At 39.5% G+C, this 19,735-nt stretch overlaps 2 protein-coding genes across 5 annotated transcripts in view; both read left to right on the top strand.

Moving 5' to 3' along the window:
- Nucleotides 1-2,471, top strand: part of LOC148718976 (uncharacterized) — a 9,827-nt gene extending 7,356 nt beyond the window's left edge. Inside the window, exons 8-10 of the mRNA XM_088739982.1 lie at nt 424-531; nt 752-831; nt 2,333-2,471. Of these exons, the coding sequence (XP_088596108.1) occupies nt 424-531; nt 752-831; nt 2,333-2,357 (213 nt within the window). The 3' untranslated portion in view covers nt 2,358-2,471. The remainder of the gene's footprint in view (nt 1-423; nt 532-751; nt 832-2,332) is intronic.
- On the top strand, nt 2,373-19,491 carry LOC111331222 (uncharacterized). 4 transcript variants are annotated; one of them, XM_022936284.2, is made up of 9 exons: nt 2,373-2,505; nt 9,145-13,222; nt 13,709-13,834; nt 14,155-14,267; nt 15,941-16,008; nt 16,931-17,073; nt 17,408-17,530; nt 18,073-18,184; nt 18,305-19,491. In XM_022936284.2, exons 2-9 carry the CDS (start codon nt 9,181-9,183, stop codon nt 18,666-18,668), a joined length of 5,091 nt encoding a protein of 1,696 aa, XP_022792019.2. In that variant the 5' UTR covers nt 2,373-2,505; nt 9,145-9,180; the 3' UTR covers nt 18,669-19,491. The 4 variants fall into 4 exon arrangements, with proteins under 4 accessions (XP_022792019.2, XP_022792017.2, XP_088596106.1 ...); XM_022936282.2 differs by lacking the exon at nt 2,373-2,505 and adding an exon at nt 4,205-4,345; XM_088739981.1 differs by lacking the exon at nt 2,373-2,505 and having other exon boundaries at nt 9,145-9,310; nt 9,683-13,222.
- The last annotated feature ends 244 nt before the right edge of the window (nt 19,492-19,735 follow it).

Below are 19,735 nucleotides of genomic sequence, written 5' to 3'. Positions count from 1 at the left end.
GGTCGAGTTATTTTGAGTTTCATATTTGAAACTGTGGAATAAACATTACCTTTAGCCGAGTGTCTGGATTGGAAGAATAGAAGTTAGTTCCAGAGTCATACTTACACTTTGGAGAAGCTTTTAGGTTTCTATTCTGTTGATCGGTTGGTCATGCTGTCATACGTTTGGTTTTTTTGTAACTCATTTTTAGTGGGTCAGTGAGAAGATCAAAGCTCTTTGAATACCGAAGGCTGCTGCGTAACGATGAAATTGAAAAGAACATTCGTAGAGGGTGCCGTTAGAATTCTTCATATTGAAATGTATACTTTGAAACGTGGTATAAAACCATTTATTACAGGTTGATAGACCAAGAAAAAGAGAAAAGAGAGGACAAGCTAATTTTCGTAGGTGATTATAGAGCTCACTCTTTGTTTCTTTTTTTAGGTACTGGTGGATCGTATTCGGGCAGGTGTGATGGCATCCTGGCTACCGCGTAGATTGGGCGGGGGTCTGGGTCAAAGGCAGAAAGGAACGCAGAGATTTGCTTGGAAGGTAACACCTTTATTACATAATCGTCGGATTCTCTTCTGTTTTATTGAAGTGGTCAGCAAAAGATTTTTTATCAATGAGATGGTGTGACCACCGTCCCTTTTCTTCAGATAATGCACGTGCACATGTTGGAACTGAGTACATTTTAAGCCGACTTTGATAGAATAACAGTCCTAACTTCATTGGTTCTAAACACAACTCCAACATTTTTTCCTTCTAACAGCTTCCATACTTTGGTGATCCTTCTCGAATTGATCATGATGAAATCTGCAGGAGGCAACAGCTATGGCTGGAACATAATAGGTTGGTTAACTTTCACTAGAAGTGTAGTACAATTCAAGTTTTTCAAAACGTGGATAGGAATCAATGAATTTGAATATATGAAAATCATGTATGTGAGCTGAAGTTTTTAGAGTGAAAGCTATCCTCGCAGTAGTAAACGCTACTTGTGTAGTAGTGAAAATAAGGCCTGAAAAAAATTCAAGCCTGTACGGGATTTGAACCCATGACCTCTGCAATACCGGTGCAGTACTCAACCAACTGAGCTTACAAGCAGGGAGCTGGGGCCCGTTTCTCGGAAGTCTCGGTAACTAAACGGGCCCGAAGCCATGTTTCAAAATCAAAATTTAAAGGATAGGAAAGCAGGTTCTGGCACCCAAACCAGTTCTTTTTGTTTCTTTAGCTTATAGTTTTATTGTATCATTTTCGAAACTTTTGAAATCCCCACCTTGAATGAAAGCAGAACCGCTTTACAGACTCGTTAAGTTGCCAGGACTTTCGAGAAACGGGCCTCAGGTCACTATTTTGGTTCGTATTAAACCCGTGAAATGATGAATCAGTGAATTTGAATGATGTGAAAATCATATATGCGTACTGCGGTTTCAAGAAAGGTATAGACCACTTTCATAAATGGCTGCCGGATTAATATTCTTTTGTTTAAATGTAAATTTGCCTGGGTGGCCTCGCTTGAGATAATGTATTCTTTTGAATTTTGTACTGGAGAACGAGGCCGCCTAGGCAAATTTAAATTTGAACAAAAGAATATTAATCCAGCAGCCATTTATGAAAGTGGTCTATGAAAGCGATCCTCGCAGTAATGAACACTATTTATGCAGTATTGAAAATAAGGTCTGAAAAAAATTCAAACCCGTACGTGATTTGAACTCATGACCTCTGCAATGCCGGTGACTTTTGCTTAATTTGAAAGGACTACGTTATGATATAATTTTGAGGCAGCTTCCAGGTTTGTTGGGATTTTTATTTTGAAAAATTTTGAAATGATCCTCGAAACTAAACCAGGATTGCATTTAATTTAGTTTTGCTTTACTTCGCTCTGTGATTGAAATCTCGTGCCTTTTTCTCAACCAATCAGATATAAAGCTAAAACCACTTGCAACTTAGTTGACCACGTTTTCCCGCCCTTATGCAGTTTCACTACTTGAGTTCTTATTGGCTCTCATGCGGATTTTCCATAGCTTTGAATGGCTGTTTTGATTACTATAAGAATACAACTCTTCAACGAAAAGTGATCAAAATAAAAGGACATGTTATATAGTTCCAAAAATTTCTGGTGTCGATAAACTTCAAAGAAGGTGGAATTAACCAAAAAAAGAAGGGGTTTTGAATGATGGAGAAGATCGATGCGGATTAGAATTACTGACAAGAAGAAATTTAGATAAGGAGCCTTGTCAGAGTTTGATCGGAAGCATGATCGCATGAGCTATTATCAAAGGCGCCTTCCTGTTGTTGACAAGTTTACAAAACAGTTTTTTCCATATAACGGCTTGAATATTTTTTATTGCAGACGGTCAACGAACGCATTCTCTTAGACTTTGGTACAAACTTAATTGTACAACTACAAATCAATCAATTACACCAGACTTACCCTTGGAATTCTACCTGTCGCCCAGCCTTTGTTTTTCATGATCAACTCTTCTGGATGGATATTAGTGCCCGCGAGGTCCTACTGCATACCGGGTAAGTGCTCTGAAAAATCTCAGTTCGGCAGGTGCAATTCCATATCACGTGAGCCCTCAGTGCAGTTCTTAATTGCGTCGGGAAATTTCTTCTGCTCTCAGGGGAAAATTTTAAAGCTTTTCTTAGAAGGAAAGCTTACCACAGCAACTGAGTTTGTTAGTTTGACCCAACCGAAGGCGTGTAATCTACAAACTTTATGAGTCTTCTCTCGGCATCTCGCATGGGTTATTAGGCCGATAAACCGAAAGAAAATACATTATATTACTGTTTTTTTTGCTGCAAAATGGTTCAGTTTTTTGCGCAGGCAGCCTACTAAGTCACAGTAAATATGTAACTGTGTTACACAACAGACTAAATATAAGAGCTGACGAGGGAATGAACGATAGTTTTATGAGCGAGTTTTAAATATTTATGGAATAAAAAACTCCACCCAAACTCAGTGTTATGTTCCTTTGTTTCGAATTTGTTTTCTATGGCGATTCAAAGCCGTTGCTGTGTATTTAATTCCCCTCCTTTTTCCTGTCATGTTTAGTAACGTGGGGCCAATTCCCAAAGGGAGGCCGATGGCAATAAGTTTCTTGACCCATGGAAGCACCTGTTGTATCTTGTTGATTTGACAAGGCTCAATGTAATGTATTCCAGTTGTTGATTACGAGCAGAAAAAGGAATTTTTAAGTTGGAATTCACGCAGTGTTTTGTCTTTCATCCAATAACCATCATGAAATGAGTGCCCGTCCGATTGGCAATGGCAATGATGTTTGATTTCTTAAACGGAGTTTCACGGAAACATTTATTGTAAAGCCAAACTCCTGTTGCTATTTAAAATTAGCTTTTCAGCCGGGAGGGATAAATATTCATAAGTATGAAGCCTTTACTTCAAGTCTATTTGAATAGAGTCTGACGTCACCACTATAATCGTTTCAATAATTACAGCTGTGTGCGATCAAAATAACGAAACAATTGTTTAGTGGGAGAGAGGGGAAGCGAACCGTGAGAAACATTTGTGTTTCAAATTTCTTTGTTCTTCTTTTGCATACTGTCTATCGCAGGAAAGGAAAAGTCAAACCTTAATAAAATTTGGCTGATGGGAATTACAATGGTCACACGATTTGGAAGATTGTTGGAGATACTTCTTTTGTGGAATGGGGGTTTGCGAGTGAATCATTTTAAATATTAATGAAATTTGCGGAGGCTTAATTATGAGTCAGCTTTGAGGCAATTATCTTTAGAGTTTGCTATGATGAAGCGTTCGTGAAGTTGTTTCAGTCTTATTCCGAAGTTTTTGTGTTAGGTAAATGCTTTTAACTCAACGACCATTTATACGTAACTTTTTACTCTCTCGAATAGTGCCAAGGTCTTAAATGCAACTTATGAGAATAGAGCACGCCATCACGAAGGCTGAAGAGATCGTAACAGATGGCTAAGTAAATTCTTCTAGCGCCGTTTGAAGAAATACGGAAATTTTTCGGGAGAGAATTATGTAGATCGGTTTAGAAAGGTTGACTGCTGGGAAGTGGCGGCGCCTTGAGGCGAATAGTCACTCAGAAAACAATGGGAGTTTCTAGGTGTGTTGAAATGACAGTATGCAAATTTTAACATCGCTAAAGGTTTGAGTTTCCCATAACCTGCCGATTACTTCATCACACACGAAAGAGATTTCTTTAGTCGGGATTTTTTTGTAAGATTCTTGGTCATTAAGTTAGAAACTTATCATTTTTGCCCCGAAAATAGACAAAGGTCTCAGAGGTGTCCATAAAGAAGCCTGCAAGTACTTTTCACGGTTTCCGCTGCTGAACCAAGCGAGGCTGAGGTTTACTGGTAGTGAAGCCAGGTCTTTCAGGTGTGTTTAAGGCAAAGTGCTCAGTTTTTCAGCAAAACTTGATTGTTAGTAGGGTGTATTTTACATGTTGAAATGTCGAAATTGAGCCACATGGTAGATTTAACTTTCGTGAAAGCTACTAACCACGTTGAAATGCATGGAGCGAGTTTACAGCGTTATACACGTATTTGATGAGGAAATGTTGGGAAGAAAGGCTCTCTTTCAGACAACAGGTTGTACGTCAAAGGTGTTGTAGAAGTCATTAGAACACCATCCAAGAAAGTGGAAACAAAAGTGGCAGTTGTTCTGTTTCCAAGGGAATTGGACCGTTACACTGATCGATTTAGTCTGTGTCTAATCTTTCTCTTTTTGTTTTTACTGTAGATAGGCAAGTTGTGCATAGCATGGTGTGATAGTTAAGCTACCTAAAGAAAAGTTTTTGCTTCAACGTCCTGGGTTTTGTATGAAGAGAATGGGGCCAATATTCATGCAAGTTAAGAACCTTCTATCTCGATAAGTCTATTCGTATTCTTTCTTGGTCTGCTTCGTATTTTGGTAGCCGCGGGAATTAAGGCGTAAGTTTTTGTGCAAGTAATCAGCTTCAATTGTTTATTTATACAGAGTAAGTTCCAGTTCGAGGTAGAATCGTTGTCGCCAAACGATACAGTCACGAATCAGCGCTCTCTTTTCTCATGGTACACACAACTAACATTTGACCTTCGGCTAATGCCTAGTTCTGTAAATATTATCGGTTTCCAAAGCGATAAGAATTTACAAAACCAACCCTCATGCTGATACGCTGAGCGCCAGAAAAAGCTTTGTAAATCATGCAGCGAAAGGGGGGCACCATCAGAATGGCGAGACTTAACGGAGGAATAATTAAAAATCAACGGTTATTTCTCTCTTCTTTTGAATGGAAACCCATGAGTGATTTCGTTTTCCATGTACATGCAAATTTTCATGGGAAGTTTTGTCTTAAGGTTACGTGTTATTAAGACACGAGAGAGAATTTGGCTTTGTGATTATGTTACGGTACATAATTTATTATACTCACGTCGCTTGTCAATCATTACGAAAATAAGTTTTTTTCTTTTCCTCAGATAATTTGCCTGATTGCAAGCTAACTTCAGCTGGGCGGCATCTTAATTAATTTCGAACAATTTAATTTATATCAAACAACAACAAACATATGAAACATATGTGTGAACTGCGGTTATGAGACGTATATGAGCACGATCCTTCGCAGTAAAGCACTATTTGAGCAATAGTGAAAATCAGACCTGAAAAAAAAATTTCAGGCCTGTACGGGATTCGAACCACTGACCTCTGCGATACTAGTGCAGCGCTCTTACCAATTGAGCTAACAAGCCAACTGAGAGCAGGCCATCAAATTCATAGTATCGTATCATCAAATTAATAGTATTAATAGTATTACTAGTATCGCAGAGGTCAGTGGTTCGAATCCCGTACAGGCCTGAAATTTTTTTCAGGTCTGATTTTCACTATTGCTCAAATAGTGCTTTACTGCGAAGGATCGTGCTCATATACGTCTCATAACCGCAGTTCACACATATGTTTCATATGTTTGTTGTTGTTTGATTTATCATCTACGGGTTTATGTCGAATTAATTTGATGGCCTGCTCTCAGTTGGCTTGTTAGCTCAATTGGTAAGAGCGCTGCACTAGTATCGCAGAGGTCAGTGGTTCGAATCCCGTACAGGCCTGAAATTTTTTTCAGGTCTGATTTTCACTATTGCTCAAATAGTGCTTTACTGCGAAGGATCGTGCTCATATACGTAAATTATTATATGCATCATTTTCGAGTTAAATAGGAATTCTCGATACCTAGCATGGTACAATTCTCTTAAGAGCTCTCGGGAGAATTAAGTTTTCATCCCCGGCGAAAGATAGTTGTAGCGAAATTTCCAGTTGTTCCCCTCAGTCAATATTAAATTGAAAAGTCATTTTGTCGTCACGAAAAACCGTTTTGCTAATTAAAGTTATAGAAGGAAAACTTCAATTCCAATTTTCATTACCAGTCATTCACCTGCTCCGCTAAATCTACTTCCTTTTATTTCGTCTTGGCGCACTTTCAACTTAAAACAAGACACGAAAATGAACAAAAAAAAAATCACTTGGACTTGAACTGTGTTCTGATTCCATTCATTCATGTGATAAAATGTGAATGTAAATGTGATTTCTCAGCGAGGAGATTCAAGTTGTGGCACCATGCACGGCGTGCATATCTTATTAGACGTTTTGTTGTGTAGTATCGCTGAGTATTTTTACGAGTCAAAATACAAATAACGAGTAAAATACTCGGCGATACTACACAACAAAACGTCCAATAAGTTATTTATTATCCAACACGCCAAACTGTTATTTCAGTGCGAGCGAATTTCGCGGATATTTATTTACGGGGAGTGTGTGACAGAAGTATGCGAAGCGGAACGGAATTGGCGCGTTGTCGTATTGCTGTTTCTATTTTCTTCATTAAATGAGGAAATTTTCTGGTCGTCAAGCTGTTTTTCTTCGTTCGATTCATCTAACAAACTTTGACCTATATTTGTCAGCCATTCTGACTCTTCGTTGTCGGAAATATGATTCAAATTGTCCGCAATTTTTTTTTTCGTAACTACAATCCAATTCTTCGCTTGCGCGATGCGAGAAAACCTGTTTAACCGGTACTCTACCATAAACGAGTACAAATACCGCGTGATGTTTGTACTCGTCTATGGCGTTCTTTGTAGTCTAAGAAGTGTAGTTTGATAATAAAGTAACTTATTACCTGTTTACCCTTGAAAGAGGCTCGACGAAATTTTTCATCTCTTAAATCGAGGGGGGCAGTGGGGTTTGTGGTTTTGGCTAGTTTTTAGATCGGTTTTACGGTTTTTGTGCCTGTTGTTCATTGCGTTTTGCGGATTTTCCGATTTCAGCATTTGGTTTTCGGTTTTCTCCGAAAATTGTGACGGGTACTCGGATTTAGTATCGATGTGTTTTTTCGGTTTTTCATATTGGGGTTTCTCTTCGATCTGAGCAGCAGTTATATGGCTCTGCTGATCTCGAATAGCCGCGAAACCTATGTTGCTCCATTTGTAACCACAGTATCAGATCGATTAGGATTTTGACAACTGAGATGTGCAACTGATCGGTTTAGACGATTTTGCATGCGGTTTTGCGGTTTCTAATAGACCCCCAATGCCCGCCTGCAAATCATTTTTAAACATTTTTCTTTGTTTCTAAGAGAATATGTTAATGTGTTTAATCGTCGGCAACTTTCATTATGCTGAGCTTTCACTTTACTTCGAGGGGAATTTTCGTCTACTGCTTTACGTATCTTCTTGATAAAATTGTCGGTACTGAAATTGATATTCTCTGTTGTCAGCGGAATTACACAAAGACCTATTGAACTAAATTGATGTAAAAACGGTTTCCTCCTCTAAACTTCTTATTTACCTTAAAGAATCGATTCTTTACGTTTCTTTTAGAAAGGTGTTTATATTTGGATGACCTGGTCGCAAGCTTTTCAATTATCTACCGATAGATCTATGTCTGCCGGGAACCAAATATCTTGACCACATACAAGGAGTTTAACCACCTGCCTGGCGATAACACCAAATTTGAATAGAAATTAGGTAAATATTGAAGTCCGCTTCGAAATATTCAAAGTTAACCGCAAAGTATTTGGATGGATTCGCATGTTATGGCCTCTCAGCCAATCATTCAGGTCGGGGATTTCTGTCTCTAAAATTCCTAGCTATTTTGCAAGTTCAAGGCAAGCTGATACTTGCTGCTAATATGTGGGATGTTTGGAGGGCCGCCAGTCTATGATGAAGGAATTCATTGCAAGATATCAGAGGTAATTTTGGAATTGTGATTGGAAGGCATTTCACACCGAAAGACTTAAATCGAGGCTCCCAAATTTGCTCGATCATAGTTAATGTTATTCGCTCTATTAACTATAGCTCGATGAATTTATTCAGCTAAGTTGTACAAGCTCATTGTTGAAAACTTTACATCTCGCTTCGATTCGCCGAGTTGTGGATATTCCTTCAACCTTCGATCAATAAACCACAGTAAGACCAATAGTGTTACTTCATATATTTGTTTTCCTTATGATTAGAACCTATTTTCAAATTTAGCGGTGCCAATGCAGGTAGCACTTGGAATTAGATTGATACTATTTTCATTGTTTACTAATAACTTTGAGACTGCATACTTACACAAAATGAGTTTTTTCGAATAATATGGTTGGATGGGTAGTAATACAAGAGTCGTTGCAAAACATCGATATATATTCTCAAAAAAAAGCCTTTTATTTTTCTGCTGGGATCGTTGTCTGCGCACGTTCTGTATTCCGAGATAGTACTGTTTATGTCAAGCTGCGTTCTCAGAGAACTGTTCAATTTTTTTGAACGGATGATGCTTGAGGACAAATATACGATAACATTTTCCCCAGTTTCTTCTACATGTGCAACTTCTGAGGTAAAGATGCGTGACTGAAACTTCCCAATGTACTATTTTCTTTTAAATTCAAATTGCGCGTATTCAGTTCTTGAGGTGACAACTAAATCTATCTGGATATAGGTTTGCCCACATTTTTCCTTGGTGAAAAGGTGTATTATTCTTTCCGAGAAAAGACAAGGCCTAGTTCAAACTAAAAATTCTCTTAGCAAGTATATCAAACTTTCTTGAGAAAACAAAGTTGTACCCTGAATGAAAACTGCTCTTGTTGTGGAGAAAAGCTTTGCTTCAAGCAATCTAGGCTAAAAATGTTCCACGTTTTGGTTACTTTACGGATGACATATTGTTCGTTTTAGATACCACTGTGTTTTCCGGACCAAGAAGTTAGCATTATGTCGATGGCGCAACCGGTGAATCAGAAATGGTTCTGGAACCTCATGCTGCTCTTTATTTTGGTGCTTCCAACGGTGGGACAGTTCACGCTGCCATTCCTTTATATGCCAATAAAACGCCTGCTGAAGAGTGAGTTAGCAGATAAACCTAAGCATCAAAAAGTTACCACTGAAGACATAAGGAAGCTTGCTGACTTGTCCTTAGAGAAAACATATTCTAAAGATATGAGATCAATTTTAGATGAAATCCCTGGTGAATTTTATCGATCGACATTTACAGTTGATAATTTATTGAACCTTGACCATCAGTGGTCCTTTGAAATCCCATTCGAAGATTTGAACAGCTCTATTTCTACTGAAAGCGTCGCATTGAAAATGACGCCAGCAGATTTTCAACAGGAACTCCTGAGATTTACGAGCGAAAAATTTCTTTTTTCTGTTCATGATGTTTCATCACGACTGGGTATTCCTACTGTCAATCTTTCGCAATCGTACGATCCAGGAGAGTGGGAGACTGTAGTGCATGCAATGATAGCGGAGAGTTCTCTGGCATTCAGTGACAAACTCCAACTCCCATCAGTGGATGCCTTAGCAAACCTGGTGCAAATAGGAACCCAGGAACTACTAAATCTTAACCTTAGCACATTTGAGGGCTTCGTATTTCCTTTCCCTCCAAAGAAGGCAATTCTTGACGCAAACACGACGTCCACGATTTTCAATTCTTCAGGTATCTCGGGGGCGTTGTATCCTGAGAGTGCTTTATCAGAAGCCCTAAAAAATGAGAACATATTACTTTCACCGCAACAGTTCGGTATTTTGTACAACATGAGCGAAGGGCAAATCAAGACTCTGGACCGATCCACTCTGAAACAGATACATTACATGTGCATGATTCCTATTGAGGACATTCTAAACAAGACATTGCCGGATGCCTCCCGGAATGTTTTTGGATCAGTTGATCATCCATCTGCTTGCCCAGTATTAATCAAGATAAAAGGGAATTCGATTTCCTCCCTTCAAACAAATCTAGGGATCATTTCCGAGCAGATGACTGTGCTAAGACTTCTCACATCAGTTGCCAATCTATCGTGGCATGCTGTTCGCTGGTCAGTAGATGCTTCTTTATCAGACTGGGAGATTCTAGATGCTGTAACATTCCCACTGCTTGGTGAAATCTCAGGACATGGAGTAGAAAGCTTGCAAAACAATTCTGTAAGCGAGTCAGTCAAACTCGTATTTTCCCTCAAGGATAATGGCACTCTTGACAACATTACGGAGAGCTATCGTGCATTCACTACAGGCGTGCTGATTGAGACATTCAATCTAACATTAAACGAGGTGGCTACGCTAACAGGAATGGCTGATGGTTCTTTGATGAACGTTTCGTCCGCTATTCTGTTCCAAACCTTTTTCAATGCAACAGTTGTCTACTTCAAGCTGAATTCAAGTGAAGTTATAAAGGCTCTGCAGATGACAGAGGAAGAGCTCTACTACTTGCCAAGACAAGAATGGAATGACACGATTTCTGTCATAATTGATGCTGTAGTTAAGGTCGAGGCCACAAAGTTACAAATGTCAGTCGCAAACCTGTTTCAGTTGATAGGTTATAACTCTAATGGGCTTAGCATTTCTCAGCTGAAGAAGCTTATTGAAACTCGTTTTCAAGAGGTTAAAGAGAAAAAAGCCAAGTTTGAGAGCGATCCTTTGAGCTGGTATTTAGCCAACAATTCTATCCCAGATGCTGATTATTTGAATACGTCGATTCATACCTTGTTATCCGGAAGTGGTTTCACAGATGCAGAACTGAAACTCATTTACGATCTCAAACCTGCTCAACTGTTCATCCTCGAAGGATTGCGGTTTAGCGACCTGCCCCGTGTTTGTCAGTTTGATGCCTCTGCCGCTAAGGAGAAAACACTCCATAACATTACAAAAGAGCTAGTTGGAATAAGAGAATCTCCAGTTTTGTGTGTAACTACAAGATTTTATGTGGATTCAAGACAAAGGAGCATGTCTTACTTGCAAACAGCTTTCACTATCATTGAAAACTCGACCGTTTCATTTGTGAATCTTGTTGAAATGGTGACAAGACTTCCATGGCGGGAAAATGTGTGGGCTTTCGGTTTAAAGATGGAAGACTGGACAGCGCTTTATGTTCTTAATCAAGAAGCTTTTAGAAACGTCACCGGTTCTAGCTTGGATGAGTTTCTGTCCAAAACACTCTTGGAGGTATTTCAAGGGTGTTTACAGCTTCAGAGGGACAATAACACAGGTTTTCGCATGAGAGAAAGCCAAAGTAAGGGACCAACCTTGGACATTCTTTACGAACTGTTCAACACAAATGGAAATGAACTTATTCGGTTTGGAGGTATGACCAAAGCGGATTTTGACGAGCTGTCTCCCTTTGCAGTGGTTCCACTGGCGTACAAATATGTGGAAGCGAAGTTCAGCGTGCCATTAGAAACACTAGAAGCATCGCTGAAATTGCAGCCCGGAAATCTCAACAAGCTTGCACCAACCGAATGGAAAGAGGTGATACCTTTTGTGAAAGAAGAAGTTATTCGAAGCGGTCAACAGCAGCTTCATGTTAGTCTGTTAAATTTCGCAAAGCTTCAAAAAGAAACAGTGATGAGTCTCCAGAACTTAACATTGCCGCAGTTGGAATCCAAGTGGGACACCATTTTGACAAGGCTTATGATTGGTAAAATGGCCATGGACAATGAGTCATTGCTGTATATCATGACGTCTACTGGGCTTACAAATGAGTCGACAGAAAAGCTGACCGTATTGAATTTTATTGAAAACAGGATAAACCTCACAAAGTTAGAACTATTACTACTCTATAACTTCAGCTCCATCGGAATCGAAGCACTCGGAAACTACACCTTCAAGGAAGTTTCTCAATATTGTCAAATAAGTGAGGATGATCTTTATAATAAAAGGCCACATGACATCGTGGTCTCGCTTCTGGGACATATTAACGATATGACATGCCCTAAAGTTGCTTCACTTGTTGCTGCTGCGACAAGTACTGTCAATGAATTGGCTGCAAAATCAAACTTTAATGTACAAGATGATGTCAGTTTATTGATGTTGTTTGAAGATCAATTTCAACTACCCTGGCCAAAGATTGCATGGGCTGTGAATGCCTCGTTACCCGACTGGCCCGTACTTGGTGCAATATCTCTGTCCAATATCTCCACCCTATTATCAGAGAACACGGAAACCTTGAAGCGTCAAAAATCGTTCAGGGAAATTACTAGTCAGCTTTTGGCCCTCTCACCAAATTCCTCTAGTAAACTCGTACATGACTACCGTGAAAGGCTAGTCAGTAAAGCATCCAGTCTGTTTAACGTCAACTCGACTAAGTTGTGCGAAAACTGCAGCATCATTAACTTACTGTGGAATTCGCTCACACAGCTCAGTTTCAAAACTGATTTTGATCTTCATAATCTTCCACATGAACTGAAGGTTTCTCCATATGAGTTCAACTTAACTCTTCCATCGCAGTGGTCACTGATAGTATTTCCAATAGTAAAAGGAGCCTACGCGAGAGCTGCTCAGTCACTTGAGATGTCCCCTGATCGTTTGTCAATCCTCCTGGATATTCAACCTTCAGCTATCGAAAATATGACTGTCAGAGAATTCCATGATGTCTCGGAGCAGTCTATTCAGCCTTTAATTTCTGCCAGGACTGCTTTGACGGAATCTCCATTGATAAACCTCATAACTGCTGGTGGAAAGAATTTCTCAGCCCTGAAAAACAACGGTTTATTTGATCTCATCAACTCGCTTGTTAATATTCCTATTCAGAATCTTACCTTTATCTTCAACTGGACGGCAGAACAGCAGGCCATACTCAAGAATTACACTCTGGATGATATGATTTATTACAGGGGAGTGAAAGTGGGAAATGAAACCCTCCTTTCTTTGGCCAGTTTTGTCTTGAGGGAAAATCTCCCCCCACGCACCCCAACGCCACCAACGTTACCCCCGTGTAAAAGAGGATTGACCAGAGAAGAGAACAACGCAAAATGCACAGGTACGTTTGCCGTTAGTTTCCAGACTAAGGCAAATTGTCAAAAGAACCTATTTGTTCAGTAACTGTGCGAAGGGTAAACGTTTTCGTACAGAATTGGTCTTCGTCATTTTGAGAGCATTTCTTGTTTTTGCTCTTTATTTTAGTATAATTTTGCTGTTCAACACGGACCTATTTATTTCTAATCAATTCATCAACCAGTCTTGGTTTGCAGTTAAACAACGGAGGCATTTTGAAGGCGATTGTATAAAAAATGAAGATCTTGATAATCAAAGAAATACGTGATCTGGATGATTCCTGTTTTCCTTGATGTGGAAACATCATCTCAGGATGGAAATTTACTTTAGCTGTCTTTTGCCTGCCCACCTGTTTACTTAAACGAAGTGCTGAAAAAAGTGTTAATAGCACTATGAGACAAAGTTTCAATGGTGTCGTTTTCTCCTCGGAACATTTCAAGCTTAGCAGAGAACTTTTTCTTTTGTTGCATAGATATCCACGAGTGCAGCCCTGGAATGTGTGGCGAAGACAGTCAATGTCAGGACTATCATGGTGGTTTTGACTGTGAATGCAAAGTTCCTGGTCATTTTAAAGCCAGATTCAATGAGTCATGCAAACGTGAGTAACAGTTATATTGTATGTGGCACCTCATCCTAGATCGTTAGACAATTACTTTCCGCAGCTCTACTTTGGTATAGGACATATTTTAAGAAAATTTAATTTTGACAATGCAATGAACATCAGCATCAAAATGTTTTTTTTTTTTTTTCAACGTGGGCTCATGGGAGTATGCTTTGGTTGATAAAACCAAAGGAAAGCCTAGGGTGGATGCAAAAATTAAATGGATGAATAGATTGGAATTTTTTATGAACTTTTGAAAACTGTGGGTAGCGCACCAACTAAGGTTTACCTCACAGATCATGCCTTCCCTTTTGCAGCTTCTAAGACATTTAGAGGCACTCTGACCATTACAAACAAAGTGTTTGGGTCATCCCTCAAGAACAAAACAACCGGGGATTTCTTCGATTTCAAGGAAGAATTTGAAACCACGGTAAGTCTCTATACCACGTATCTTTCTAAACAGTTGAATGCAACCCTTGTAAATTGCCTCATACATATATATATATATAATTATACTTCAAGATTTAGGTTACCTGAACTTTTACTGCAACTCTGAGTTTCATGCCTCTTGCGAAGCAATCGTCAGGCAACTGCCAGAAATAACGGTTACAATCCACCGAAATTTAAAAGACAGAACAATGTGTACATGCGCGCGCAACATACTTCACACGCTATCGTAACGTTACGTTTCTTTAACAGGAATTTCCTGACATGACTGCAACCTGATGTCAGCTCATTTCTTTTGTTTAAACTTGTCATCTGCGGTTTACAAATGATAAAATATTTTTCCCACAAACACAAATTGCATCTTTTAGCTACATTGGAATACGAACTAGCTTGTTTCACCTTGCGCCACTTAATATTAAACTTAGTGTCCTTATCTTTAAGACTCCATATATATTTGCTAAGTTCAGTAGCATGCCTTTAACGTTCGTTTCGGAATGAACACAAGTGGTTCCTGTAACGCATTTTAAAAGCGGTGTCACAGAGACCGATGTACGTTTCCTTTGCTGTTTCTGTGGTGACCTCTGCCTGGTAAATTATGCTTTTCATGTTACAGCTTCCATCCATGGGGCATATGTCAGGTTTCCTACAGTTGCAGCTTTTCCTAGCTCGATCATTAGTGCGTGCGAGTTTCCGGATTTCAGATTTGCTGTGGTTCGATAGGACAGTTTTAATGCTGCCCATGCAGCTGTAGCTCAGTTTAAGGGTGTTCCGGTTGAAAATTTTGTGAAGAGGAGTAGTTTTTGTGAAATTCTTATCAATAAGTGCAAGGAAGCATTTTCCGACGTTAGTTTCCACGTTCTTGCTGTATGGTGGGTTAAACCATGTAATGTTCCGCTGCCTGTTTCTTCGTGGACGTGGTGCCTGGTTTGATGCAGCGTTGAATGACAGGGTGTAGCTATACCCACTTTTTTTTTAGAGCTTCTTGATAAATAGGTTTAGCGCTATCGAAGCATTCCCTGTCGGAAGATATCTCGGAGAGCTTCCTATTGATTGATTCAGGGATGTTGGGCAGAATGGATGGTGGGTGGTTAGATCTTTTATGCACGTACAGGGGAATGTTGCCTTCCTTAGTAAAAGGGTAATACTTCCCACTTGAGAGGTCAAGCGTGACGTCTAGAAAATTGGTTTTGGTGATGTTAGCCTCGACTGTGATTTTTAAGTCAATGTCGCGGAAGACTTTGCAAAAACCTTTCTTGATATTCTCTATTTCCTGCGGTGTTCCACTGAGGGCAGCCAAACCATCATCCCGGTGTAAACCAATATTTTGACCATACTTCACAGTAAAAAAAACTAACGCCTATTCACCTCGCCTTCGGCGAATAATTGTTAAATATAAACTGCGTGGAGTGGTTTATATAGCGTCATATAAGGAACCGCTCGACCAATCAGATTGCTGGAAACTCTTTGCTCAGCTCTGAAATTATACTAAATATATATACATGTATAAAGCAAGGATTTTATTGATGGAGAATCTTATACGAAGTGACAAAAATGGACATGGAAGCGACGTCATGGAGAATGCTTCATGTTGCAATAGCAATAGTATTTCACACGGTGCCCAGTTCTTGTGAAAATATTTACTTGTCTTTATTTCAGGTGAACCAAGAATTTAAGAAAACATCATTGAACCAATACTACTACGGCTGTAGAGTCAACAACTTCAGGTATCACATCATAGGGAAAAATTTAGAGTTAAAATTTCCCATGTACTGTTTAGTAGGGGACGTTAAAGAACCCACACACTTATCGCAAAGAGTAGGAATCATAGCTCCAGATATTGTGGTCTGGCATTGATTCTGAAATTTGGGGCATCTGCAAAAATGTCCTTCAAAAAAATTGTAAACTGCTCACGGCAGTCAGGCTAAAGTCCCCTGTTAAGTGTTGTAAAGCGCCATGAGCCATACGCGGATCCAGGGGAGGGGTTGAGGCGGTTGCAGCCTCTCCCCCCCCTTCTTTGAGCAGTATTTGTTTCTTGTTGTTGTGTTTGATTCTTCCTAGAATAATCAATGAAATTGTTTTTTTTTACGAAGTTGTTTCACCTTCAACGGACCCCCTTAAGAGCTCGCGCTAGAGGCATGGGGCTGTCACTCTCTCTCCGCACCACTGGTTTTGAAAGTTACTTCAATACTGTACATCCTCACCTTTCAGAAATTCCTGGATCCGCCCCTGCATGAGCTGTAGGAAATGGAGTCATATCAATCCTTATTATATTACCTTTCTTAGACTCCTGCTTCGCTATGCAATGTAGCTATGAGCGAGGATTTAGTCACTGTATTGTCCTCATGGATATGAGGTTAAACTCTTTTATGTTATATCCCTCCTTATCCAGAGAACAGTCAGGGAAACTAGGCAGGGAATACTGGGGATAGCTCCTAAAGTGGACAGGCGTTCTTCCTATAGAGCAGCGACGATCCTAGTTGCTTAATGATTAAAGAAACTGCAAAGAAGGCAACTGTTATGCATGAGGGCCATGTATTCATTAGCGGACCCAATCAATCGCAGTTTTTCTCGTTTAGCTCGTTTCACTGATTTTCGATCTAAAGGCCGCATTTCTAATCACTTTTTCCTTCACCTACATTCTTGTAGGAGTGGTAGTGTCATCGTCGACTTTCTGATCTTTACAAGTCCAGAGTTTTCTGGGTCGTTGCAGTATTTACAAGATGCTCTGGCATCACGATTCAATAATTCAAATCTCGGCACCTTGGAAGTCAAAAATCCTGAAATTGAAGGTAAAGTAGCTGCCTTTACCGTGATAATTGATTCTGGACTTCTTGGAGAAATATATCTTTACACATGAATAAATAAATCTTCATAAATCGCCCGAGGACCGCGTCTTGCCAGCTAGGTTTGTTATCTTTTGTTGTCTGGGAACTTAAATTTCAAAATGTCAACATTCTTGTTCAGGTTAGTAGGATCTTATTTGAAGAGGATAAAATTTTTTTTTTAGATTATTATGTCGACCAAAGAATACTAATACTTCAGTAGAGTTGTTAACCGGTAATACAACTGAAGACATGCAATTTACTGTTTTGGTTGACTAAATTTAAATCTAACTTCTTCAAGATTTTGACGAGTGTGCAGATCACAGGGATGACTGCGGCCAACACTCAAGTTGCGTGAACACGGAAGGGTCATTTGACTGTAAATGCAATGATGGCTACGATGGGGATGGTCGAAAGTGTGAAGGTATAATAGTTGGTTTCTTTTGTGAATTTAAGGGTTTAGGTTTGGCTACCCAAGTCCGATTTAACAGTTACAAGTGATGGCGAAAAAAGACCTTTTACTTAAAAAAAAACTAGTACAGGACAGACCATAGTAATTGTCTGTAAGTTGTGCACTCATAACTAGCACCCTAAAATTAATGAAGACATAGAAAAAGTCCATCCTCTGGCATAAGTATGTGTATATATATGCAGTCTTAAAAGGCTAGAGAATTTTTTGACGACCACCCAGTGCTCTGGTCATCTTTTGAGGGGCAGTTACATGAAGTACCGAATGAATTTGGATTTTGCCTTTTGCTTAGTGCTCCCTGAGAAGTCCCAAGCATGGTTAAGCTTTCCAACAAATATATTCCTCCCCCTTTATTTTAATTGCAGTAGTTCTTTGAACATTGTTTAAAACGTCACCCAACATCTACCTTCGTCCACCTTAAAGTAATCTTGATTTTTAGCAAACACAAAGTAGAGAATCTCTCGGCTGACATTAATTTGTCCAATTTTTATCTTCAGCGGGATTTTTCAAGACCATGTGGTGGACTGTCATCGTTGCAGCATTCCTTCTTCTGATAGTGGTCATCATTGTGGTGTGTTTGGTGGTAAAGAGACCCAAACCCTCTGGAAGGTAAATTTACTCTTTTTACTCTGTCATAGCTCTTTCTGAGAGGACTGTGGTTTTATTCGTGAACAAAACCGAAAGTTCGTTCGTATGATGTTCACCTTTTGATCTTAATTCGCTACGTAGATATGGTCTAGAAACAGATGACTCTCTTTCAAACAAGCCCTACAGACGAAACAGCAAAATAACGTACCGTAATGGTGACGTTTATTACAAGGATAAAGAAGGGAAACTGCGGCAGGGAACTGCGCATAGCTCTACCTCCCAGGAGAATGGGAGATCCTACCCACCACATTATGTTGATGACGAGGAGGACGACAACAAAAACTTTGAGCCAAGTGGCCGGATGAGAGCTAAAACGCCGTTTGAGGCAGCAGTTGAAAAGAACTCCAGAAATGGAAACATCTATGAGCAGAAGAACGAGTTGCAGTTGTCTGAACTGCCTTCTAGCGGGGCCAATGGAGGAGCACCGTCCTCTGTTGAAAACTGACAATAAATTAAAAAGAGAGAAAAAAAGAACTAACACTGTTAATATTATGCTAAGAGTAGCTAAAGTAAGCTCGATAAGCAGCCAGAAACGCCAGAAGGCCGAAGAAGGTGTTAGGGAAGGAGGACTCTAGAAACGAAGAACAAAGTGAAAGCAGTGCTGACAAGTTTTATTCGAGTCGAATACGTCTTATAGGCGTGCGCACCTTGGTAAAATAAACCCCTTGGATTTTACTGTGTAAAGCCCCGTCTACACGAGCAATTTTTATGTGGCAACTGTTTGTGGCAACTTTTATTTGCCCGTGTAGATAGCGCGACAAATATTTATTGTTAATTTGCGTCAGTAACAATCTTGCACAGCGGAGATGCTCATGGAAAGGAAAAAAGCAAGATGGGGAAAGTTAGAAGACGTGCTAGACGTGTTGTAGCTTTAGGCGCGTTTGTCACATTTTATGTGGCGTCTCATCTACACGGACAATTTTTTTATGTGGCAATTTTTATTTGCCACTTAAACATTAAAACGCCAGCTTTTCAGCAAATGCAGTTGTCACAAAAATTGGTCATTTTTCATCATCTACATGGGCAAATAAAAATTGCCACATAAAAATTGCCATATTAAAATTGCGCGTGTAGACGGGGCGTAAATCATTTGAAATAGAGATTTATAGGAGAGATAAATAACACAGATCTTAAATCAACCCAATTAAGACAAGATACGTTTATCTTTTCACTTGGCTATTTTCCCCTTAACTGTTTTGAAGCTGATGCTACTGAAATCAGTGTGGACGACCTCATGATTTTGCGTAAAATAAAATGGTAGGCTTGTACGTTGTAGTTTGTTTCGTTGAATAATAGCGTGTGAAAATTCTCGCAGGTCAAACATTTTCGAAACTGACGTCAGTAACTAAAGGATGTTGAGGACACATGATTCTGATGTCTTTAAAAATTGTCGTGAAAAATTGTATAGAAACGAGATCACCAAGGGAACATCCGCTTACATAGCTGCATTTATCATGTGCTTAAGTCTTGTGTTCCGACTGCTCTTACTTTCAGATGCCCCTATTGCTTAAA

Source organism: Stylophora pistillata, chromosome 12, assembly GCF_964205215.1.
Source record: "Stylophora pistillata chromosome 12, jaStyPist1.2, whole genome shotgun sequence".
NCBI lineage: Eukaryota > Metazoa > Cnidaria > Anthozoa > Scleractinia > Pocilloporidae > Stylophora > Stylophora pistillata.
This window is presented reverse-complemented; position numbering and strand designations above follow the sequence as displayed.